Source organism: Coniosporium apollinis, assembly GCF_000281105.1.
Source record: "Coniosporium apollinis CBS 100218 chromosome Unknown supercont1.88, whole genome shotgun sequence".
NCBI lineage: Eukaryota > Fungi > Ascomycota > Dothideomycetes > Coniosporium > Coniosporium apollinis.
This window is the reverse complement of record NW_006913350.1, coordinates 1-24,437: the sequence shown is the minus strand read 5'-3', so window position 1 is coordinate 24,437 and position 24,437 is coordinate 1. Positions and strand designations below refer to the sequence as shown.

General features: G+C 54.3%; 10 protein-coding genes across 10 annotated transcripts; 5 read left to right on the top strand and 5 right to left on the bottom strand.

Annotated features, from left to right (window-relative positions):
• Nucleotides 1–156: 156 nt before the first annotated feature.
• On the bottom strand, nt 157–3,725 carry W97_09185 (uncharacterized protein; the record flags this gene model as incomplete). Its single annotated transcript, XM_007787048.1, has 6 exons — nt 157–330; nt 382–473; nt 526–2,688; nt 2,743–3,163; nt 3,202–3,438; nt 3,510–3,725. 6 exons carry the CDS (start codon nt 3,723–3,725, stop codon nt 157–159), a joined length of 3,303 nt encoding a protein of 1,100 aa, XP_007785238.1.
• A 902-nt stretch (nt 3,726–4,627) lies between these two features.
• W97_09184 (uncharacterized protein) lies at nt 4,628–5,695 on the bottom strand (the record flags this gene model as incomplete). The annotated part of the gene is made up of 2 exons (XM_007787047.1): nt 4,628–5,499; nt 5,575–5,695. 2 exons carry the CDS (start codon nt 5,693–5,695, stop codon nt 4,628–4,630), a joined length of 993 nt encoding a protein of 330 aa, XP_007785237.1.
• A 1,990-nt stretch (nt 5,696–7,685) lies between these two features.
• Nucleotides 7,686–8,914, bottom strand: W97_09183 (guanine nucleotide-binding protein subunit alpha; the record flags this gene model as incomplete). The annotated part of the gene is made up of 4 exons (XM_007787046.1): nt 7,686–7,729; nt 7,779–8,335; nt 8,393–8,735; nt 8,797–8,914. The coding sequence occupies 4 exons, from the start codon at nt 8,912–8,914 to the stop codon at nt 7,686–7,688; spliced, it is 1,062 nt and encodes a 353-aa protein (XP_007785236.1).
• A 2,780-nt stretch (nt 8,915–11,694) lies between these two features.
• W97_09182 (uncharacterized protein) lies at nt 11,695–12,694 on the bottom strand (the record flags this gene model as incomplete). Its single annotated transcript, XM_007787045.1, has 4 exons — nt 11,695–12,008; nt 12,061–12,225; nt 12,298–12,385; nt 12,599–12,694. The coding sequence occupies 4 exons, from the start codon at nt 12,692–12,694 to the stop codon at nt 11,695–11,697; spliced, it is 663 nt and encodes a 220-aa protein (XP_007785235.1).
• Nucleotides 12,695–13,713: 1,019 nt separating this feature from the next.
• W97_09181 (uncharacterized protein) lies at nt 13,714–15,024 on the top strand (the record flags this gene model as incomplete). The annotated part of the gene is made up of 2 exons (XM_007787044.1): nt 13,714–13,840; nt 13,889–15,024. The coding sequence occupies 2 exons, from the start codon at nt 13,714–13,716 to the stop codon at nt 15,022–15,024; spliced, it is 1,263 nt and encodes a 420-aa protein (XP_007785234.1).
• A 1,003-nt stretch (nt 15,025–16,027) lies between these two features.
• W97_09180 (uncharacterized protein) lies at nt 16,028–17,612 on the top strand (the record flags this gene model as incomplete). Its single annotated transcript, XM_007787043.1, has 2 exons — nt 16,028–16,575; nt 16,631–17,612. The coding sequence occupies 2 exons, from the start codon at nt 16,028–16,030 to the stop codon at nt 17,610–17,612; spliced, it is 1,530 nt and encodes a 509-aa protein (XP_007785233.1).
• Nucleotides 17,613–17,717: 105 nt separating this feature from the next.
• Nucleotides 17,718–17,906, top strand: W97_09179 (uncharacterized protein; the record flags this gene model as incomplete). The annotated part of the gene is made up of 1 exon (XM_007787042.1): nt 17,718–17,906. One exon carries the CDS (start codon nt 17,718–17,720, stop codon nt 17,904–17,906), a length of 189 nt encoding a protein of 62 aa, XP_007785232.1.
• Nucleotides 17,907–18,994: 1,088 nt separating this feature from the next.
• On the top strand, nt 18,995–19,858 carry W97_09178 (uncharacterized protein; the record flags this gene model as incomplete). The annotated part of the gene is made up of 3 exons (XM_007787041.1): nt 18,995–19,084; nt 19,138–19,249; nt 19,314–19,858. The coding sequence occupies 3 exons, from the start codon at nt 18,995–18,997 to the stop codon at nt 19,856–19,858; spliced, it is 747 nt and encodes a 248-aa protein (XP_007785231.1).
• Nucleotides 19,859–20,731: 873 nt separating this feature from the next.
• Nucleotides 20,732–21,629, top strand: W97_09177 (uncharacterized protein; the record flags this gene model as incomplete). The annotated part of the gene is made up of 3 exons (XM_007787040.1): nt 20,732–20,849; nt 20,936–21,122; nt 21,257–21,629. 3 exons carry the CDS (start codon nt 20,732–20,734, stop codon nt 21,627–21,629), a joined length of 678 nt encoding a protein of 225 aa, XP_007785230.1.
• Nucleotides 21,630–22,041: 412 nt separating this feature from the next.
• Nucleotides 22,042–22,959, bottom strand: W97_09176 (uncharacterized protein; the record flags this gene model as incomplete). Its single annotated transcript, XM_007787039.1, has 2 exons — nt 22,042–22,304; nt 22,470–22,959. The coding sequence occupies 2 exons, from the start codon at nt 22,957–22,959 to the stop codon at nt 22,042–22,044; spliced, it is 753 nt and encodes a 250-aa protein (XP_007785229.1).
• Between the last annotated feature and the right edge of the window lie 1,478 nt (nt 22,960–24,437).

Here is a 24,437-nt window from a genome sequence, read left to right as displayed (position 1 = left end):
CAGTGAGGGAAACGGTGATATCTTATCACGTATTGTTTCTATGTCATGCGCTTCATTCACCCCCTCCGCCAGCCAAGGACATCCAAATCTCCCCCAGTCAACCCATAACCCATCGGTTTGCTTATACATGATACCCGCCATATGCTAAGTGCTCCTTCACGCCGCCATCGACGCCGCCGCCGTCGGTCCCACTGAGGTCGAAGGTGCAAGACTACCCTCGATACGACGCTTCGCGTCCTGCTTCTCCTCCATCGTCGGGTTCTCCTTGCGCATGTCCGGCGTGTACGGCGGACGGTCCGGGGTGTGTCCGATCGACATGCCGACGCGAACCTAGGGCATGATATCAGCGCCTGACTCAGAGAGAGTCTCGGAAAAACTTACCAGCGTTTCTAGAGCACCCTTTGAGTTGTCGACGAGATCTTCGTCGAACACCATGGTGCCGGGTTCGAAGAGTAGGAGGATTGTACTGCCGCCTGTGTAGCATCAGCATTTAAACTAGTCTATCGAGGAAGGACGTGCGCTTACCGAACTTAAAGTAGCCCAACTCCTCCGCGCGCTTCACATGCTCGCCTGTCTTTCTCGTGATGACCGTACTGCCCACCATCATCGCACCGACACAGATGACCATGACCCGCCCATGAGCGACGGAGTCAATCGGCACGACCACTCTCACGTTCTCGCCATAAACATCCAGCGCAGACCGGATCGCCATGGGATTGACGGTGTAATACTCGCCCTCGATAAGCTTCGGCTCGTTCATCACGCCGTCAACCGGGATATGGAACCTGTGATAATCCTGCGGCGCGAGGCGGAAGATGCCCAGCGCGCCGTTCCTATACCTCTTCGCATCCTGCGGGTACGCGTTGCCGAGGAGGCGCTCGACCGTGAACTCACGGCCCTTGACCCAGATGGCCTGCGCGTCGGCCAGAGTATTGAACACGACCGTGCGGGAGTCCGCGGGCGAGGTGATGATGCGCGGGTCGTCTGGCGCCGAAACAGGCCTGGCGCCCGGTTTCAACTCGCGGTAGAAGAACTCGTTGAAACTCTTGAAGTCCTTCGTGTCGCGCAGCACCTCGGACATGTCGAGCTGGTGGAAATTGATGAAGCCTTCTACCTCGGCGGCAGAGGCTGGGTCGTCGTACTTCTTGCCCTGCTTGATGCTGAGAGATTTGAGCAGCTTCCGGGTCTTCTTCCTCTCCATGGTGTTGTCTTTCAAGCCCTTGTAGAGAAGCCTGATGCCCAGGCGGACGTAAACGCTCATGCGTTCCTCGTTGATCTGGCCAGTGAGGCGATCTTGGACGAGGATGTTGGCGGAATTGGCACCCAGCTTGTAGCCTCCGTATGAGATCTTCGTGATGACCTTGGAATACCATTTGCGCTGCGCCTGACTAGACGTCACGAAGCCAGCCATGACGATATTGTTGACCTGTCTCCAATCCTGGCTGGCGCAGGTCGCTATATGCGTGATGATGTCCGCGTCGGACTTCTTGTTGAGGCGAGGCTGATGGCAGATGGGGCATTCATGGATCTCAACAACGTGTTCTTCACCCTTCTCGTCTCCTAGATCATCTGGCAGGTCCAACCCTTCCTCGCCATCCTTACCAAGGTGGTCCTGCTCTATGGCGGGTACCAAAGACGTGTTGGATTGGTTGTTGATCGGGGTCCCGTTACTTGATGTTGCCGACGGCGTCACGGAGCCAGACGCGTCTCCATTACCTACCGATGATAGATGTGACGTGCTCGTGCTCGGGTTGTAGCCACGGTACTTCGATTGCCAGCTCCTCTTTTCAAGCCTCTCCAGTTGCTCTTCCAAGCACATGACGGCTTGGTCAAAAGTCAGATAATCTTCACCTCCGTTTTCATCGGCAAACCTGTCGAAGAACGAGTTGATCGTAGACTCTCGGAGTGTGGAACCGAGGGTGTCGAGCATTGTCGTAAGCTCGACCTTGTCGGTACGGCCATCGTCATCAGCGTCGTACTGTCTGAGCATTGCTCTCCAAAACTGCTGTCGCAATGCCTTGTAAGGGAGGTACTTAGCCTTAATGTGGAGCGTCGGACTGTGCTTGGCTTCCCACTTCTCCTTGTTCTTGAGCTCCAGCGGTATGTCGTAACTGTTCAGGCCTTCTTGGTCGATCGGAGCGCTATCCACGTTGATTGCCGGAATGGTGCCAGGTGAATCCCTCGGCGCGCTTGTGGGGCCAGGGTTACTTGTGGGTGGTGGTGGTCTATCGTAACCACCACCGTTGCCCTGACTGCTAGAGAGAGACGATGAGGAAGCCTCTCTCCTCAAGCCTGGTCGACCAAGTCGATGGAGGCTTGTGGCGGAAGCAGAACGCGACAGGGGAAGCCGGAACCGAGATTTCTTACTCTCAGCGGCAGGAGGGGTGGCCGTTGGATCTGGCGGGTCTGGCAAATCATAGAGACCAGTATTGGGATCGGCCTCTGGAGCCATAGCCGAGATGGTGTCAACTGGAAAATTGGCCTGGCAGATGAAGTCGTTACCAGAAAGCTTGTCCCTGTCCATGACCGTGAAGCTGAGCGAGTAACGTTGCTCGTGTCGGAGGACTTGGAAGACGAGCTTTTCGTCAAAGACGGGATTGAGGTCATGACGAATAACGCGCGTGCGATACGTCTTCTTACCCAGGGAGGTAACAACGAACGGATCCATGTCGAACGATGTCCTAGTCACTGTCGTACGTTAGACCTCTGCGTTGTGCGAAAGGGGCGCGCCAGTGTGCCTACTGTTTTTCATCGGTGGGAGATCGGTGATTTTGACAATCTCCAAAAACACGACTCCAGCGACATCAGAGCTGCCATTGAACTCATACGTTCGCAATTTAGCCTTCTTCTTGAGGTGCTTTATCCGCATTCTCTTCTGCTTCTTTTCTGCCGTTACACTCTCTGTGTCCGATCCCACTATGGAGTCGTTGTCATCGTCGTCGGTATCTATGCTAGCGCCGGTGTCGACCCGTTCCAAATCGTGGTCCTGATCCTCATCAGGACTAGGGGTGGTCGTAACTACGCCCATAAGCTTCTGCAGAATCTGCTGCGGTGTAGCGGACGTATGGATCGGATCATAGATAGAGAACTGGAGCAGAACTTCGCCGCTGACGTTGCTGCTCTTCTTGCCATGTTTCCTCGATCTCAGACGGTACCATTTAGGCTGTGGCATGTCAGCAAAGTGTACCTTCCCGCATGAACCATGGTGGCACCTGCCTCTTGAATGACTTGCCCGTTCGCGAAGATGTCCTCCAACGGCACATCAAACTCGCCCATGTAGTCTTTCCCAAACCGGTCTTTGTCCCAGCAGACACCCTCGAGAAGGAGGCTCTGCGCGCCTACAACGGGCAACTCGAACGTCTGGTTCCATTCTGGATTCAGCGTTTTGTCGATGGCAGGCGTCGCTTCCCTAGCATCTCCAAGCGAGATGACGAGATACTGTTGTGCTATAAGTCTGCTTGCTCCGTGACGCCTCTGCTGGCTTGAATCTTTGAACGAGGGCGGCGTACCGGATCGCTGGTTCCACCCTTGTCCTTAGCAGCCAAGTTCCTGCCCTTGATCACGCTGACCTTGAGTATCAGGTTGCCATTCCTGTGCACTCCCATGTGTGGCTGTGGACTCGTGGATCGACTGCCTTGTGTACTTCCGGGCGCAGAAGATCCATTGTTGTGCATAAGGCGGTTCGGAAGGCTTATCCGTGAGCTGAAGTGCGGTCGGTGAGGCATGATGAATAGCGTTAACGAATGAGCACAGGGTACGCTACAGTGGCGGCATGTAGGGATAGGACGATTCTGAAATCCTAACTAGAGAACACCTTCACAATGAACTACAGAGATGACGAAGCAGCTCAACCGCCGAGCAGTTGACACGCAATGGCCCGCTTGGCCCCAGGGGGTTGAGGTGTGGGAGGTAAGCGTGGCGAGAAGGGGCTTCTGAAGATGAGGCGGCGGGTGCAACGATGAAATGCTTAAACTCCACGAGCAGGAATTGAATTGATATTCAAAGCAGGCTTCGTTGTTCCGTCTTTCAGCTGCTTGCTTGTGCTCGTAAGCTTTGGCAAAGATCGCGTGCAAATGGAGGGCCAGTTGTTAATAATAGTAGAGGGGCTGAGACCCCCAAATACAAGCTTCCATAGCCACGGGCCAAGGTTGATCGGTGGTGGGGCTTGGATGGTGCAGGGCACCGACAGATGTCATTTCCCCTCGTTTCATCGATCCGCAATCAGATGCCATTGGAAGACAAACAGCCTCCTATGTATGTAGACGGATTCGGAAGGTCCCTATTCAACGTCGTCGTAAGAGTCGGCAGCAAGTTCAATGCTTGAGCGTGAAACTAACACACTCCGCTCCGTGTAACTTCATGTCGATAGTTAATGCCGAGGCTTTGATATCCGTTCAACGAGGTAGGAAGCGGAAAGGATGCTAAAGATTCTCTACTCTAGCTTCTACAAGACCAGCCGCGGTATCCAAATGCATACCAAAAACAGAACATCGGAGGCTAGATAGCCCAAGTAGCCCAACGCCATGTAAATGCATACAACTAGCTTCGCTATTAGATTCCGAACTCGAGTAGCGACCATGGACCATCCACCCTGCAACTCCACCTAACACCTCACCAAACGCGTCTATTAAGCAGCGGGAACGGTCAGAGCCGGCTTCTCGACCGTCGGCGTTAGGGTGGTGAAGGTCTCGGGCCATGTAAACATCTTCTCCTCCCTCGGGGTGAAAGCTGCCAGCAACGGCACTGCCCTTTTGCTCGACACACGCCTCCAAAGGTTGGCGCGGGGGTTGAAGTTGCTCGGCAAGCCCTTGCCCTTCGTCTTCTCGTCGTCGATCTTGGCAATCTTGATGACCTCGCGCTGGATGTCCGCGAAGGTGTTAAAGGGAATGTAGGCCAGCTTGTTCTCCAGGCAGTACTCCTCAAGCCTGAGACCCTTGCGAGCGAAGAGGACGTCGGCTTCGCGAGCAGCTGGCAGGTCGGAGACGCCATCACCGATGAATACGATCATGGGAATCGTGCCGTCGTCGGACTCGAGCTTGGCCGTGTCCTTGTACTCGTTGATGGAAAGAGCCTTGTCGTGGCCAAGCTCGTTCTCGTGACGCCATACGGGCTTCCAGTCATGACCGTCGGCTGAGATGGTGGCATCGTTGGCGACAATATCAATATGGGCGGACTCGGCTTCACCGAGGAAGTGGTTAAGAACGCGCCTCAGGACTGGCTTAAGACCGGCGGAGATTACGTTGAATGGGATGCTGTTGTTTATGCAGAACCTGTGGAAAGTTTGGAAGTCCGGGTCGATGTCCAGCGCCGTCTTCATGACTTCGAAACCAGACTCGAAGGGGACGTCGAGAGAACCCCACATCTCCTCGGATACCTCCCGGAAAGAGCGCTCGCCGCTGTGGATCTGTGCATCGAGTACCGCGCGCCTTTCGTTACCGCAGCCGAAGTTGTTGAAGAGGATGTGGCCGGTATCTTGCATGAAGATCGTGCCGTCGAAGTCTAAACATCAAGAGTCAGCGCGTGCATCACGGAAGCAAGAGATCCGGGTGGTCGATGAGAACTGGACACACATACCTGAGAAGCAGATGATCTTCCGCTTGGTGCCGATGCTGGACGCATCTACCGGCATGCTGGACACCGGGACCCTGAGGGACTTGACCTCAATGGCCGGCGGAGTGATAGCGGACGGTGCCATGTTCGGTAGCAGGGATATATGAGAGTTTAGACACGGAGGAGACGGTAGACGTAGAAAAAACTCTGAAGGGCGACGCGAAGTGGTTTTTGGCTGGGAAAAACTACGCACTCAAGTGGGTGGCCGGGCTAATATACTAAGATCCCATTAGCGGCATCGTCTTGATGCCTGGGCCCAACCTTGCGTTGGGCAAGGCAAGTCTGATAATCGCATGACCGTTTGGCTTATCGTGAGATTGCACACCCAGTCTCGATGTTAGAGTACATCTCTGGCACCCCCGAACGCTAGCTGGGATAGGTACAGCTACCTACGTGCCAACGTGGCCCCTCGATTGGTTCATCTGTTTGAAAAAGGACGGCTCAGCAGCTTGGAAAGCGCCTCGACGTCTGTGGCGACGCTGGGCATGGAGTTCCAGCCGCGGAAAACGTACCGTAGACCTGATAGTGGGGCATGGAGGGGTCAGCCGTGGGTAGGAGAACGAGGCGACCGAATCGTGCTTGGTGTAATCTTCCGCTCGCCATCCTAAAGGTCTTCAAAGGCTTGTTGTGCCGTCATGAGACGGGCCGGCCGGTTTGTAACTGCATCCAATGCAGCCGTGGATAAACCGCTCGGTGGCCGAGCATTGGAGTGACAAGGGTACAATCACATGAATGTTGGAGATACTAGTAACATCGGACCCTTCGTTTTTCTTGCGATCATCCAGGGACACCCGGTGATCAGCACGTCTCCGCAGAAATTTTAAGCTTGTTCAGACGGAGCCTCATCCGGTGGTTGCCCGCACCCATTTCGTCTTGACACAGACCACTCCCTGCACGAGCAGCTGTAATTCAAACCCTCGCGCTGGAGTGACGGTGAGGAGGTCAAGAGAGACGTCATCCAAAACTGACACAGAAACTGCCGAAGAAGGGGACCAAGCCGTAGTAAACGCCAGTTGCATCGTAGTCCCTGCAGGATTAAGCTACCGTACTCCACAGCGAAGGCATCGTGATCCTGTGAGAGGCCGCGGAGGCTCTGCACTAGTTATCAATCTGCATGGACTCGCACTGGACTGGCGCAGAAACAGCTCGGAGTGAGTCAGTCCGGTATGCCAAATGATACATTTCAACACCGAGCATTAGGCTCATTCGGCGGCGGTTGCTGCCTACACTATCCTAAAAATTTATAAATTTGGTTTTCGCAAGATACAGCAATAGATTCGTGGGTGAGAACTGACTTGGACAGCGGTTGAAACTCTTCGTTGTGTGCGTTCTATCGCGACATCTTGGCATGGCCTTAAGCGACGGGACCCTGGCTTTGCCGCTTCAGGCTTGAAAAGGCTCGTTCTCACCGCAAAATACAACGCACGATGACGACTGTGAGGAGCACGTTCTCTTGTTTGTCTGGGGAGAATCTGCAAGGCAGCATCGTAGAGAGTTTCAAGCTTGGTTTACGGAGAGCATCATGATCATCCTCCGTAGGGTACTGCGGGAGCCGGCTTTTTTTGCGCTGCTGTGGAACCTCCATGCCTACAAGACTTGGGTACTGTAAGATGTAGTAGCAAGAGGGCAAAAGCGCATACCACAGATACAATGTCATCTCAAGGCTTCTGAGGATACACAGGCCGCGGCATACGCACATACACAGACAGCAGATCACTCGACATCGATGCAAGAACTTCGCTATAGAGAAACCCTATCAAACAGCGTCCAACTAGAAAACGCAGGTCATTTTGTGTTCTCGCGACCCGGACCGCTCTCAAGACTCCTGGTATTGACGACTTCCCCGGCTCTCCACCGAGCACGCAGCAAGACTGGGGCAAGCGGACAAAGGAAAAAGGGAAGTATAGTGTGGAAGATGGCTAGAGTAGAAAAACCCCGCACCCGAGAACGCCGGTTGTATGATTGTTGCAACTGCTGGAGCCGCTGGACCAAAGAACATTCAACCGCCCACGGCCCTCTGTCGTCCCCTGCTAACCAGACGCGCCCCCGTAATCATCCCGCTCTCTAGCACCAGGTTATATTAAACCGCACATGCGGAGATTCTCTTGGATAATTATGTCTGGAAAAAGTCAGCATGCACCACGGCTTACTGTAGGTGCGACGCTTACCATTGACGGCCGCCATCACGAATCGAATCTGCATAGTATCTGTCGCGCAGGTGAAATGCGTATAGATCTGCTTGGTCTCGTGCTGGTTAAGGGAAACGAAACGGTTGAGGATGTAGTCGCAAGCCGCGGCGTAGTCTGCGCCGCCCTCGTAGTCAGGGAAGTAGTTCTTCATGGGGCTGACGGGCAGCTTCTCCTTGAACCTGTCGATCTTGTTGAGGAACAGAATGATTGATGTCTTGACAAACCACCGCGAGTTGCAGATCGAGTCGAAGAGTGTGAGGGCCTCCTGCATGCGGTTCACGGTCTCGTCTTCGAAAAGCAGCTGGTCGTACTCCGAGATGGCAACCAAGAAGAGGATGGTCGTGACGTTCTCGAAGCAATGTATCCACTTCTTTCGCTCGGACCGCTGCCCACCAACGTCGAACATCCGGTATGTTAGGTCGCCGATGATGAAGGTCGTCTCGGTGATACCAGTGGTCTTGACACGTGACCGGAGGACGTCCTGGTCATTAGGGATGTAGTCGGGTGCGGCAATGCGGTCGATGGAATCGAAATAGCTAAGATCTCTGTCAGCAATCGAACTGGAACAAGGCCAAGCACAGGGAGCGACTCACTATTTCGCCGAGTCGTTGAGCTGGTATTCCCGTGACCGCTGGAAGCACTGTTGAACACCGGCATCCTTCCACAGCGCGGAGATGGCATTGCCGACTTCTGGCGGTAGGCTGTCACCCTCAATCTGTGCTGGCTGCATGAAGATTGTCTGAACGTGATATTCGGCGCGCTGATCGTCCAGGGGTAGTTCGAGCGACTCCATGGCTTCTAGTATCACGCGCATTGACTGCACTGTGTTACTGAAGATGATCTCCTTGAAAGATTCCCGCTCGTCGCGCGAGTAGCCGCCTTCGTGGATGAGCTTCATCTGCTTGAGAATCGTGGATTTACCCGACTCTCCGGCACCTGCACGGCAATCAGCTTCCTGTTCTTTCTCCTATGGACTCCGCATCAAAGGTCGACTGACCGAGCAGAAGCATCTTGATCTCGTTCCTTTGCATCATCTTGTCCCTCTTCAACTGGTTCTCGATCTCCTCGTTCCTCTGCTTGCCCTCCTTCTCCTCTGTGCTCATTCCGCAACCCATCTCGGCGGTATTGAGTGTTACACAGTTCTGATGTCTGGCAGTGCGTGATCGGTATCTCGGGATGACCTGTCGATGGATCGGTTGATGATGGATGCTCTGAGGTTGACTTTCAGTTAGCGCGAGGTCGGGCAAAAGATGAGTGAAACAGCCCATGCGACTGCGTGTGAAATCATGGTTCTGGCCACGCCTTTGGTCACATGAAGGCTCAGTATGAGGGCGCAGTCTCGCGCCTTGGTGTCTTGATCAAGGTCGTCGAGACCGCGCTGCGGCGCGAAACGGGAAGATCTGAGACATAGAGCTGACCGGTGTTGCTCACCTAGTTGTACAAGATGCGATGCGGTGCACAGGGTCCTCGAACTTCAAGTAACTCTGCTGTGGAGGAAGAGAAGCAACGAGATCGACGACGATGCGGTTGCGGCAGCCACGAACTCGGAGGCGGGACGGATGATTGCCGGGGGCGATTGGCTGTCAGCTGTCAGGGCCGGTGAGGTTGCCGAGTGAATGGACGATGGCCAGGTCAGATATATCACAGAGCGTCGGCGGGTGGTGAGGGAATGGCTGGTGGGCGCTGTCGTGCAACACCCTCGGCCTGGCTGAAGGAGACGAGAGAGTGTTTCCTTGGTGTCGCAACCGCAAAGGGGGAGGAATAGGGATGGGATGGGATGGCGGGCGGAGGTGCTGCAAAGTTGGCGGCAGGAACTAGCCGTAAGCGAGTCGGCTTCCCCTGCACATCAAATCTCGATGCAAGCTTGGTACCTACTCGTACCTAGGCAGACTCGGAGCGAACCATGTGCACTTTGGGTTTACATATCAGAGGCTGCGTCTCAGCACAAGCTTTACTCGCAGTGTCTATGATTGCCTGCGCCTGAAGAATACAGCTGCGCCCGACGACAATACAACCTCGCAGCATGCGCTGTGGACATCGCACTGGCAGATGTCGCACCAAACCCGCGCGGGCTCAAACAGACCCTCGAACGCCTACCCGCAGCGGCGTCAGTTCCACACATCCGCGACGTGCTAACTCCTCACAGTGTCTAGCACGACGACCGGGTCCTCTGCTAGCAACCAGCAGCCTTTCTAGAAAGGGTCTAGAAGAAAAGGGTTTGGCCGGCAGCTACCCGGATCAGAGCAGTTTATGCTGTGCTGATTCATGTTTCGGAAGCTCTTGAAAATGAGGTTGTTTGTCCAAAGTTGCAGCATCAATGCGCTGCCGTCTGTTCGGTCTCACATGACCTCCTGAGACCAGGGCCGAGTTTCAGGTACGCGGACTGGGGGTTGTCAGCATTTCATCAATGGCTGCCAGCCACCGGCTCTCCTCCGTAAACCCTCAGGCGCTCGACTTCAAACTACCTAGGTAGACATCCGTAGCTCTTCATAGCTCGACCGAATGCCCGACCTGATCTTCAGGCACCCGTCACATCATGTCAACCATCCGTCAAAGCATCGCGGATGGGCACTGACAACGGCTTTCTCCATCTGCAGCCGTCCTTGGAGATCAGTCGAGCTCCTGCCGAGGTCGCACGCAGTTCGCTCTCTTCGCTTGTCTTCGCCGTTTGTGAGCGTTTGGGTTTCCTTGCATACAGGGCGACTGCCTCTTCACCGGGCATCTGCATGATGATCTTCTGGAAGCATCCCCTTGCTTCAACTTATCGATCGTGAGGCTCGAGGGATATCAACAAGTACACCTTCTTGAACCTCCATTATGCAAAGTAGAACGTCACACAAAAGCTCACCTTCAGACATTCAGTCCGAAAGATATTGTATCTACTTGAGCACGTTCAGCAGGACAAGAGCGCTGGGAACCCTCAAGTATCAGCAATGGAGACTGCAAGACATTTCTCTTCTCTGCCAGCCCAGATTGTTGGATTGATCTGTACCCACAACGCTCATTCAGGGCTGTTTGTAGGCTATTGACGCTCCCTAGACGTATACCTTATGTCCTTTGATAGAACAACGGTTAGAAACTTACATGAGGAAACAGTTGGCCGGAATAAAGGGGGTACGCATGTCTGTGAGACCGAAACAACATGTGGATTGTAGAGCTCTCAGGAGGCCGCCCGAAATCATGTCTGAATCTCTTTCGAGACGGCGAAAGCCGTAGTCATGAACTATTCTCGTACATGAGTGTAGCAGTGCGTATTGGTAGAGTTAAACTACAGCCTTTCACAACAACAGTTATTCTATATCCTGTGATACACAACGCGAAGGTATTCCGGAGGTCCCTGTCCAATCGTTTCCTGCTGGTTGAGATACCGTTTAAAGTATTCTGCTTGGGCACGTAACCATCGCGGGTCCGCAACCTCGTAATCTGTCAGATAGGGGTTTTGAAGAAGCAGCACTCCGAATCCCCCTCTCAATTCCTCCAGCTCACGCAGACAGAAGCTGCAACCGCAAGGATTGCACGCCATGACAGGAGTCTTCCTCAGGAGCATGTTACATAATCGCAGCGGCGAACTATGCCACGAGCCCTACCATGGTAACGACCACGTCCGGTCTCTTCGAGTCCGGACCAGGCTCCGGGACGTTCAATCTTGGTCTCCCGACTTGCGAGCTAGTATCGGAGTCAGCTGCCATTGCGTCCATGCTCGCACGTCGGTCCCAAATGCGGAACTGCGAGGGATATGAGCTCGAGTGGCAGATTCATTCTGCAAGCCCACCAGACCCAGCTGGTTGCGCTTCTGTGCCTTCGGAAGCTTCTGTTGCCCGGGTCGGCCCCAGCCTGGTACTGTAACGGTTCCGGCCGCGGTTACCGGATTGATGGGATCGTAACGTGTCCGGCACTATTTGGAGTCGCTGCCTTTGCCCGCCGCTTCTCTCAGCTTTTTTATGTTATCATCCATGATGGCGATTTCTGCCTCAACGCTGAGAAGCTTTTCCTGGAGCATTGCTTCATACTCTTCGTCCGAGAGAACCTTCATAGGGCTCCACTTCGAGTTGGCGACTCTTTTCCAGAAGCTGTCCTTTTTGTAGCCCGGGGACATTTTGGCTTCTTCTTCCTCGATGCGCTTAGCATCAGCCAGGTTGTAAAGCTTCTGGCCCGCAAAGCCGAAGATCCCGAACATGATGATACCAGGCACCACATTTGCACGTCCTCCTATGGCGTTGGTCAGACACAGAACAAACCATATATACACGGATGTTCTTACGGCTTGCGCCAGCTAATCCGCCAGTTACAGCACCAGCAACGGCGCTTGCGCGAATCCGATCTTGCGTCGTTTTCGCATCGATTGCTAGTGAACTGGGCTTTCCATTCTGCCTTACGAGCCACCAGTTACGGATACCGTTCGCATGCAGCTGCGCATCACGAGCAGCTAGAACATTAGCACGGGCAGGATACGACGAAAGCGGGCACCTCACCCCAGAAGACGCTACCCATCAGGAACCATTGAATGCCTGCGGCGGCGGCAAAGAGTCCAGGTGCTGTCGAGCGTACGATTCCCGTCGCTCCTCCGAAGGCGACACCAAATGCGCCTTTACACAGATTAGCTTAAGGTCACATCTGCAGACACGTGATAGGGCATTTGGGCCAAGATTCCGTCTCCTGCATGCGAAGTCGACCTCCAAGAAAAGGTGCAACATAGGGATTGGAAAGGAGACTGAATTAACATCGAAGCGAAAGTAATCTACGAAAGGAGGTTTGTTTCGGTCGTGTCTAAAAAGGGGAGTGTGATGTCATCGGAGTACCAGAAACAACTTGCCGGAGAACGCCCCGACCTTCATGGCGGGCCACAGGATCGCACTGGGTCTCACGACGGTCATGCCGTTGTCTTTCTCGGCCATGACTGCTGCTTGAAGTGCAAAACGTTGGTGAAGATGCGCGGGACTGGAGCAGGCTTCGGAAGTGAACTGGATGCTGAAAGCCCCCCTGCTCGCGAAGAATTGCAGAGGTCCGTGCTGACGAACATCGCACCTGCAACTTAACCCTTCGTGAACACTTTGATATCCACCACCTCAAGGCGAACACCACCCACACACCAGACAAACGACAGCACTCGGCGCAACACCTGCAAGCAACCCACGCTCACGCATCCATACAGCCAACGCGCACAGCATTAGCGCGTTGACTGAATACCTACCGCAATCATGGGTTCGTCGTTCCCTTCGTGCGGAGACTGTCAGGCTGGAGAGCATTTCTCGCAAACCCTTCGCCTGGTATCGCTGGGCTTTTCGAGAACCTGAAGAATTACTGACTCGCCTGAATGCAGCTCCTGCAAAAGCAAAGCCCCAGAAGATGTCCCTCGGGGACTTCCTGGGCGATAAAGGTATGCGCTACGCTCGCTGAAGGAAGATGGAGAAAAGGTGTTGACGGCCTTCAGCAGTGGGGTCATGGGCAGACGAAATGGAGGATATGCCAGTCGGTTCTTGTAAGTGTTCAAGTCCTGCTTGCCCCGTTGAGCGTTTGCTGACAGTAAGACAGCTGGTTAGTAGTCCCATCACATTGCGACATACTTTCCATCCCGAGCGATCCATTGATTTTCTGCATCCAGACTCCCGTGCGACTGGTTATGGCGGAGAACGACGCACGTTCAGCTCTGCGCCCAGCTATGGTGGTGATCGCGGTTTCGGTACGCACCTCGCTCTGTCCAACGACGAACATTTCACGCAAGAGACTGGAGTTAACAGGTAGTCTAGGCGGCGATCGGCTTAGCGGATATGCTGTGCGCGAACAGCTCCCGCTCCCGACAAAGCCTCCATACACCGCGCATCTTGGCAACCTCTCGTTCGATGCCACTGAAGGAGACGTCCAAGATTTTTTTGCCGCCTGTCAGGTGAACAGCGTTCGCATCATTGAAGACAAGATGGAGCGAAAGCCGAAGGGCTTCGGATATGTTGAATTCGGCACGCTTGATGGGCTCAAAAAAGCATTGGATCTTTCAGGCACTCAATTTCAAGGAAGAAACATTAGAGTCACTGTTGCTGACCCACGTAAGCTTGATCCTCACTTTTGGCTTACCGAGCTGACCTTCTGGTAAGCCAAGGACCGTCCTGAAGGCCGCGAAATCAACGACTGGACTCGTAAAGGCCCGCTACCGGATCTTCCCAACGCACGCCGTACCTCCGAGAGGGGTGGCGGCGGCTATAGGGCGTTTGACGCCGGCTCGGACGCTGGAAGCGAGCGTGGAGAGCGCAGAAGACCGCCTCCTTTCGAGGGAGACGGCAAGGTCCGCGATTTCGGAAATTGGGAGCGGAAAGGGCCCCTCTCGCCGGTACCACCTACTGGAGGACCAATGCGGGACGGTGGCCGGCTTCGAAGCCGTGACGGACCTCCCGTTGAGCGCCGAAACTCGCCCTCTTGGGGTGAAGGCCGCTCTCAGGACGGGTCGCGGCCTCCACGCCGTGAATTCCAGGAAAGGCCGGCGTACGACCGGCAACCTACTGCACCCGAGCTTGACAACCAGTGGCGATCACGCATGAAGCCCGATGCGCCAGCAAAATCTCCGGGCGCCACGCCAGAGACTAGCACCCCTTCTTCACCGGCTGCAACGCCGGCGCCGCCTACTCAGCGACCGAGGCTCAATCTCGCCAAGCGCACGGTTTCTGAAGCTCAGCCTGCAGCTGACTCTGGAAGCTCAGACTCCAAGGCGAGCCCGTTCGGTGCTGCAAAACCCATCGACACTGCCGCTCGCGAGAAGGAGGTGGAGGAGAAAAGGCAGCTAGCCATCCGACAAAAGAAGGAGGCCGACGAAAAGGCGCGCGAGGAGAGGCGCGCGAAAGAGGCCGCTGCCAAGGCCGAGAAAGCGAATGCGTCTCAAGAGGGCAGCAAAGACGGCACCCAGGAGGAGTCAAAGGAGAACGGCGGAGGCTCTCCACCTGCTGAAAAGAACTATGAAATACTCCGTCGCATGGAGAAGAGCGGCGAAGGGAACGTCGAAGAAGAACAGGCGGAGGACTCTGCCAACGGCGCTATTGTCGACGATCAAAGCGTCAAGCCAAAGGAGATTGTTAGAGATCCCAAGAAAGACCAGGGCACATGGAGGCGCAAGCCGTCTGCACCTACCGCGAACGCCACGGGGACCGCTGAGGGTCTGGAAGAGGAAGGCTGGAGCACGGTCTCTTCCAAGCCAAAGAACAGCCGGAGGGGTGGCAGACACGGCGCTGTTGCTTCTTGAGCGTAGCACCCCTCAACACCCACTCCGCATCGCATCATCGATGAGAATGATCTCTGTCCATTCGTGGCATTGGTGCGCTTCATAGACGCCTTCTTCGGCAGCCTCTGCATAACCCTCCTCCGCTCGCTTCTCGGCACGCATACTCATAGGGCCGCTTTTTGGCGCTGAAAAGGCTGGGCACCTTCTACAAGGGCCGTTTCTGCTTCTCCTGTATCCCACACTTTCTTTGCCTTACCCACCATCCTCCCTCCGCATCCCTGATCTTTGCTCCCAGCATCTGTGTTCGTAGCTTTTCTCATCTCAAAAAGTTTAGGGGCGATTGACTTCAACCACCAGCGCTCCCTAGAAGGCGTTCGGTGTTGGAGGCAACGATGAACGGGGGATTCTGTTTTGCACCGCTGAAGCGATAGATGGTACGGCTCGGGCGTGTAGTTAAGACGAATGCAACGGGCGCCTACAGACCCTGCAAGAGAACATGAAAGATTGCGTACCCTAAATGCGAAGTCCGCGTTTTTGAGTGCATTCCTAGATCATACTGAATAGATAGAATCTGTCGTGCACAATCGATGTGTTGAACTTCCCCTACCAAGGCAGCCACAGCTGTACGAGAACAATCCATCTATCTCCCAACAAGAATCTCCGAGGGCGCAAAATGGAGATGGCGTGCGTGCGAGGGCGCATGAACGTGTCCTTGCCGCAGGGCTCCGATTTAAGGTTCCGCCCGCCGACCCGGAAGGCGCAACCCCGGAACCTCATGTGGCGGTACCGATCATGCACCTGCAGGTAACTTCGACGCAACATAAAAGCCCTCGACATCTCGACATCTTCTTCCGCTACACCACCACCATCTCTACCACTGCCAATTCTTGCTTCAGTATTGCTTCTGCACAGCTTGACCGACATCACTGCGTCACACTCTTTCTTTTCTTGCTTTTTCGCAACTCCCCACATACATCACTTTACCTCAACCCACTCTTTCGTGATAGCACTCCAAACCGGCATCATGGTGTTGATGAACACTAAGGTCGACAAGTCCAAACAAACGAAGGACAAATATGTCATGAGGAACGGGAAGATTGTTCTCAATAGACCACACCAGCCATCCGCGCAAACTTCCTCAGCTCCGGCGTCAGTATCGCGCAAGACCAGCGCGCCTGCTCACCCCAGCAGCGCAGCGGACAAGCACAAGCGCAACACACCAGCCAAGTCTGCAAACCTCAGCGCACCATCCGTGAAGCGCAAAGCCTCGTCACCTGCTACACCTCACTTCGACGACGATGACTCCTCCTCCGACAGCGACGATGACAGCCAAGCGGGATCACGCAAGCGCCAGAAGAGTAGCTCGCACAGTTCGCTCGAGCCGGAGGTGCAGCTCAAGGGGAGAAGCATAAGGAGGAAGGGCACGGATACCAGTGGCGCAGACCGGATGATGTCTGGAGCCAAACTGGTTGCCAGCATGCCCACCAGCAAGTTCACCAACGCCTTCCCCGACGGTTCAGACTCGCTAGCTAGCATCAAGCTGCAGTATCCAAGCAATATGCCGCGGGAACGGTTCGTAGACTACCCGCCCCTCCTATATTCACAGTGATGCTAATATCAATCATAGCTTCACCCTCGTTATCCCCCATGAAAGTGACGAGTACGCACCCCTCGACGACATAATCACGACAGTAGAGCAGATCCTCCGCTTCTACTTCCCACCCGAGATAAGCGAACCGCTGCTAGATGATAGCAACGGTATCCCTCGTCGTCTCAAGCGCGCTGCCAACCCCGGAAAGTCCAGCCTCGCCAACTTCAAAGCCACAATCGCCGAGTTTAACGAACTCGTCAGCAATGCGCTGGCAGACGGCACCATTGCCAAGGTCCTCGACGCGAAGCGATCCATTCCTCTCGCTCTGATCCAGCGCATCCTCGACCAAGTCTACTCGCGCCGCGTCTCATCCAACGTGCGCGAGCTCAAGCAGTACGAGAACGGCGGAAACAACGTCTACGGCGAGCTCTTACCACCGCTCGTGACGGCGATACTGCAGCAAACAGGCCTGACGCACGGCCAAGTCTTTGTGGATCTCGGCTCTGGCGTCGGCAACGTTGTCCTACAAGCCGCACTCGAGACAGGCGCCAAGAGCTGGGGCGTGGAAGAGATGGCCAACCCAGCGCGGGCAGCCGAACGGCAGTCGGAGGAGTTTATGCAGCGCACACGCCTGTGGGGTCTCACCGCTGGGGGCATTAGGCTGCTGCATTCCGACTTCACGCAGAGTCCTGAGATCGACAACGTGCTGAAGCATGCGGACGTCGTGCTGATCAACAACCAGGCCTTCAGCCCCGAGCTCAATGACAAACTGCTCCTGAAGTTCCTCGACCTGAAGGAGGGGTGCAAGATTGTCAGCCTGAAGAGCTTCGTACCGACCAGCCACCGCATTGCTCAGCATACCATCCATGATGTCAGGAACACGCTCAGGGTTGAGCCGAAGGAGTACTTCTCGGGCTCTGTTAGCTGGACAGATGCTGGTGGGGAGTACTTCATCGCTACCAAGGACCGGTCGGCGCTTGAGGAATTCATGGAGCAACTGAACAAGGCTAAGAGGTGAGGGCTGGGCCCGCTGGGCGCCTGCAAAGCCTCAACTAGTATCTTTTAGCAACTCACCCGACGTCGCCTATGGCTTGAGTGGCGGTTGTGCTGAATACTGGACAGGATGCTGAAGCGTATGAAGATTGGCAAGATCTTTCTTTGGTATAGTGATTGGTGTAACAAGCCGTTGGGTAAAGACCGGCGCAAGAAGGAGCATCATAGGGAAGAGTTTCTGGAGGTCAGGCGTATCGAGCGGGAGATTCGGAGGAAAAACCTGAAGAGGATGCGTGTCAAGAAGAAGAAGGCTTCCTAGCTCATCGAGCTTGGAGCGCAGCATCTCTGACTTTCTCAAGCATAGCGTGGGGCTCTGTAGACTTGGGTATCACTGCCGCTCTGTTGGGACCGTGATGATACAGGACGCTTGGTTTCTTTCTCTATCTATTGGATAGCCCCGGCTCAGACGACCCGAAGGCTCAGGCATAGCGAGGGCGTGCAGCATAGCATAAAATCAATATCAAAATCCTTCTTTACCAGTGCGTCCTTGAACGTGATTTTTGCCTCAAACTTCCCTTCAACTTGAAATTGTGACACTCTTCCTCAATATCGTGGAGCTACATCTGCGCCTTACCTGGAGCGGTTGTGGTTTAACATACATATGCTCAGGTCCACAGTGATCGAAGGTTGGTGTCGAACATTCCGTCCGCCGCTCAACATAACCCAGCCTAAGAGCAGGCATTATGTATATATTATGTCAAGTGAGCTTCGTCTTTCAGCTGAGTTCGCTGCAAACCACTCTACCAAGGCTGACTGGTAATACCAGTCGTTTGTGGTCCCTCGGGATCGCCTCAGCTTTTTGCTGTTGCCTAGAATACCGCATAGATACTGTGATGGATCGTAATCTATCCCTGGGAGATACAGTGTTCGATCCTGAATGTGTCGATCGAGCTTTTGCATTTGTTTTGCTGAGACTTGTGAAGATCATGTCTTCGTTCGGCCGTCTACTGGGAGATGTTGATGTCAGGAGCAACCTCCGGCTTATCGATAAATAGCAGTATGTCATGCATTCGTGCAGCTGTCAGAAACGTCAACGGTCCATATCAAATCTGTATGTGGAAATGCCTTTTGATGATCTGTACATGCCCATTCGTAAGGAGACATAGTGCTTAGTCGACGCCTTCGGAGAATTGTGTCAGTTTTCGAGTATCCGGGTCATCAAAGGCAGTCTTCACGCAATACTATCAACATGACGTCAAGCCAGCAAGCTGTCATGGGATTCTTAGAAGTACATTGAAGAGTTTGATCCAACTTACAACACCCCTCAGCAATCCGAATACAGCCCTCTCCGTTGTTGAACCAGTATTGCCATTACCATACTCCTCGCCTCGTAGACCTCCAGTACAGATGGACTCGATACCAGTCACTAACAAGGCTCTCGGAGAGCCCGTCCACCTCAAGGACAAACTTCTCGAGACCGGAGCGGCTTTAACACAGGTATATTGACTTCCTGCAGTCCCTGTTTTACACTGACCAAGGATGCTTGCCAGGATTTTCGACCCGTCAAGCAGATCTGCGCCCATCTCAATGCCTTCCACGCCTATGCCAAAGAACCCGGCCGCTGTGTCGAAGCCAACCACTACTGCTCGCATCTCAACCAAGGTAGGCCGCACATACTCCACTATGCCTCTTCTAAGCTCGCTGCTAAAACACCATGCCTCCCCAGACGTCCGCCAATGCATCCTCTACGATAGCCCCGAACCCAATGCGCGCCTGATCGGCATCGAGTACATGATCACGCCGAAGCTCTACGAAACCCTCGACAGCACCGAGCGCAAGCTGTGGCACTCGCACGTCTTCGAAGCCAAGTCCGGCATGCTGATCATGCCGCAACCCACCTTCGTTCCCAACAGCGTCTGGGAAGTGGCGGAGAACACGGAGATGGAACAGGTGGTAACGCTGTACGGCAAGATCTATCATCTCTGGCAAGTGGACCGTGGGGATAAGCTGCCGCTGGGAGAGCCGCAGCTCATGACGAGCTATACAGCCGAAAACCAGTTTGATTTTGAGAAGATGGTTGGGGAGAGGGATAAGAGGTTTGGGAGTGATTGGAAGAGGAAGAGGGAGGTCAGAAGTTATATCGAGGAGCCGGATATTCACCCGGACGCGGATTGGGCGTGGAAGGAAAAGGAGGGGAAGGGGAGTAGTGAGAAGAAGGGGCAATATGGTGATGCGGTAGCGGATGGTGCGCAGGTATTAGCTGGCAAGTAGTCGACCCTGGACTAGGATGTATGCTGCTGATGGATATGCAGGCGAACACTCATCAAGTGGTGGGGGAAAGGGTGAATATGGGGATGCAGTAGCAGATGGCGCGCAGGTGCTGGCTGGTAAATAGTCGGCTCCGGATTATGATGTACACGCCTGATGGATTTGCAGATGAGAATTCGTCGAGATGAGAGATGGATACTTCGCGGTTCGTGGATGTCACGGTCCGTATGCTTTGGCGAATTAAGGAGGAACATATGAGGAACATACGAAGAACGAATGACACGAAGGAACCAGAAACGTAAAGATGCCTTTAATAGCAAGGCTGGGCGTATTGCCCGTCTTTATTTACTTCGTATACGCTTTACGCCAGCTGCAGAATTCGAAAAGCATCTCCACTCTACATGAAGATTAAACTCCAACCATAGATGTCTCCTCCTTCACGCCGTGAAGCCTCCAATATTGGAGCACTCGCGCGCCGGAGGACCTCCAACATACATGATGCTCAAGGGGTCTATCGTTCTTGCTTCTCTGTCCACACTTGCTCATCCTAGTAGTTTGGAGATGGCAAGCTCTAGCATATTTGGAAGCTACTGGGGTAATACCTCGTGAGGGTTACAGCCTCAGGTATTGTGTTAGCCATGCCGGCTGAAGGGGGGCTCAGTGGGTAAATGTCTCCATATGTGTTACTCTTCGCTTCGCTTAGGACTCGAACATTGAAGCCAGTGCCTTGAAACGTACATTAAAGTCCTGCTGAAGTTGTGATCAAGTTCCAGCCACCGACTTCGACAGTTGATGGCAGATGAGCGAAGAAGCAGAGCAGCTCGAAGTTGAAGGAAAAATGCTCAAGCGAACGCCGAAATCCACGCGATCCCCGACATGGCAACCCGTCTCGGCTTCTCCCGTGACATCGTCATTCGTGTCGTTCTTATCGCATACGCCTTTAGAGGTTTCCCAGCGGCCGACGAAAACACAGCAATCGCGCCCCTCTGCAATGGTACAGCTCCCTCTTCCCACTCCTTCTATGCCACGAGTCGCTAACACAACCTCCCGCTATACAGCCGCCCAAGCGCCGTCCTCCAGCCCGACAAGCCTCCCCCGAACCACCAACCAAGAAACGCGTCTCGAAGCTCGCGAAAGAACACGGCGTGACAGCCGCGCAGGAAGCAGAGATCAGGGAAGCGTGGAAGTTGTTCGCGCGTCAGCATTCCGACTACGAGGATGAGAAGGAGGGCGTGTTGGAAGCCGGTGAAGTGAGGCGATGTCTGATGTACGCATTTGCCGTTCTGCTAGACTGCGTCGCGCTGCCCCTGCAGGACAGGGACAGCCTTGTTGGAAATGAATAGTTACCATCACCAGGGCTAGTACGGGTTGTGGCAGCAGCTGACGAAACGCGACCTCTAGAGCCCTTGGCCTCACCGTCCCGCCCTCTTCCCTCCCCGAAATCCTCGATACGCTCGACCCCGAGTCCGACGGCTGGATCCCCTTCGCCCACTTCTTCGCCTACGCTGCCTTGCGCCTGCTCCAGGCTTCCAGCGCGCCTGACCACCAGGCCGCGGAGATCGATGCCGCGTTTGCGCTCTTCACCGAGGGTAGCAAGGGGAAGAAGATTAGATTGTCGCAGTTACGGAGGATTGCGAATCAGATCAGGGAAGAAGTCGGGGATGATGTGCTCAGGGATATGATATTGGAGGCGAATGGGGGCGCGGGGGTCGAGGCGGGGGTTGGGAGGGAGGAGTTTGAGGGCGTTATGAGGAGGGCGGGGGTGTTTGGGTGAGGGTTTGGTAAGCGGCGTTTGAGGGCGTGGAGTGATACCTTAGGGACATGGCGTACTTGACTTTCGGGTTCACGAAACGACGGGTCCTATGCAGAAAGCAGATAGGTTGAGGTGCGTGGGCGGACTCGGCATTGTGTCACGAATTAGTGCTGGTGGATGAGCGTACACTTGAATAATTCCAATGCACTCATGCAGACCGCAGGAGGTGCCTGTTGAGACGACTAAGTCGTCTTCCGCCCTTTGAACTTAATGCACTACACTAGTGAAGCGTTTGGGGGACTTTGTACAGCTCTTGAACAGTTGAAAACATGCCACCACCTCCGACTCACTACATATAACTGTTGACGTATAGCCAGATCAATATCCCATTTCTACACCCAGCCTCCCTCCTGCCCTTCATGCAGCTTCGCCCTCACGCCGCATCACCACCTTCATCTCCCTCGGCACCTCCACCCACAACCTCCGCACCCGGCGCCTTGAACCCAGCGTGCTCTGAGTGCCGCTTGTAGTAGTAAGCAGAGTCCTTCAGCACGAGGTCAGGCGGCAATCGCTCCAACACTGTCTGCAAGATGTTGTCGATGCCAGTCTTGTGTTCGGCATCGCGGTTCCAAATGGTGACGAGCATGGACGTGAAGCGGACGGACAGCGAGATACCGCAGATATCGTCGATGAAAGCTGCAAGATGCGTCAGTGCTGTGAGGGACTATGAGAGTGAGTTCGGGGAGCAATGAGAGGTCATAGCAGGTGGAAGGCATAGAAACACATGCAGGAACATTATGAAAGAATGCAGTAATAGATCATGCAAAGCTCGCCATGTCTCAAAAACGGGGCCACACTCACTAGTCCTCTTGCTTTTAACAGCTTCTTGGAGCTGCTCCCCAATAGCCATCATGCAAATCTCCTTCCAAAACTCGGCCGCCTTCTCCTTTGGCACGCGAAACGTCCAAGCCCCTCCCCTCACATTCCTCGGATCCTCCCACACCGGCTTAATACCCTTGTGAAACAGGTGTATCGAGTCTCGGAGCGGCAGCGCCGTAACATCGAAATTGTTGAGCACCTCCCAGAACTCGCGCACGTCGGTCACTGTGGCGAGTTTGACCAGGCGGTCTTCGTAACTGCTGGCGTCTGGGTCGGTTTCCGCGCCGGATTTCTTGCGGTCTTGGCGGTCGTGCCAGAAGTCCCAGGCGTGGACTAGAGGTGGTGGACGCAGTTTTTGCAGAAGGTTGGCGCGCATCGCTTTGCCGCGCGCGGGGGATTGCGTGTCGGCGGCATCTTGCTCCGAGAGGGAGGGGAGGCTCGAGGTTTGGAGGAAGGGTAGGCGGGAGGTCATAGTGACTTTGGAAGTAGGTTGTGAGAGCTAAGTATAGCTGGCTGTGTCTCGCCGCCTTTAAGGACTGCTAGGTGGTAAGTCGCTGGAGAAGTATGATTGGATATGATTGGGTATGGAAACGGACTTGTGAGACTCGGAAAGCTTGAAGATTGAAGATACTTGTGCCACTTGGAGTTCTGAAAATATTACACTGATAAAAGGGATAGGAACAGGCAGATTAAACAAGGCAGGCCACCGACAGCAGGGATTGCTATGTTAAACCGCGGAGTCAATGGGAGGGCATGTCCTGGCAGTGTGAATATTCTACGAGTACTCGGCCCTCACGCGGCAGGGTAGAGCCGGATTATTCAGACCCTCACGGTTAGAACCTCTCCTGGCCCTCAAACATGCGTACAGAGCGTGACGTATTCTGTAGGATCCGATGCTGGCCTGGTACACTCATGCCGAGTATCGTGAGTTCTCTTGAGTAATCTTGCGGTCATAGGCGTGACCATAGGCCATTTGTCGCAAGGCCCAGGCGTCCACGCCATTACTCGAGACGGAGTCATACCTCGTGTCCGCAAAGCAGCTAAAGCTTGCCGCTTGATGTGAGGTGTATTTTCCAGGTTATTCCTCGAGCGGCCCAGATGACCGTAGGGAGCCAGACCGCAGATTGTCTTAATTATTCGAAGTACTTCCGGCGCTGCGATAATAGCTACTCTTTTACAGCTACTGAAAGCCCAGCAGACGGTTTCAGTGTCGAGAGCCGTGCGATTCCAGGCAAATGCCAGACTAACACAAGTGGCCAGTTGATGCTTAGGAGGGACCTCGGATCCGAACTTGGTCCTCTCCCGTTGGTTATGAACATAGGAAGACAGGAAATGGTCCAGGTTCTATCCTTAATTCAGGGATTCAAAACATTCAAAAGGACTCTGACGCGATGAGAACGAGTTAGAGCAGAAAGAGAGAAATAGAGAAGCCTGACAACTGTGCTATAAATGGTTGAGTAATGGAAATGGGGTGGCTCCGTACCTATATAATTCACTTTTCAGGGGGTTTAAAAGAAAACTCAGTCAGATATGGAGAAGTGATGTACTGAGCACTATTCACAGCAACAACACAGCCAGACTCAGAACCATCAGGTCTATGAGCAGTGGAGCACCTTATGAACTGCTTATGGGTCCAGCCTCGCTGTCCTTAGCCGCCCGCACGCGTTTCATCCGCGTCCTCGCCGTTTCAGCCTCGCGTCTTGGCGCCGCTGAGAGGTCCTCACCGCCTTCGGCCTACCGCTAGCTTTACTTTTCTGCCGCTTCGAGCATCATTGTTTCGACTGAGCTTCCGAAGTATCCCACCAGTCAATCCACCCTACATCTCCATGAACTCGAGGAATCTCCTTCTTTCACATGCTTAACTTCATCCATTTCCATTGCTAGCGCCACTATGTCTAAAAAGCGCACCCACGCCGAAATCCTCTCAGCGCCCGCCCACCCACTTCTCAA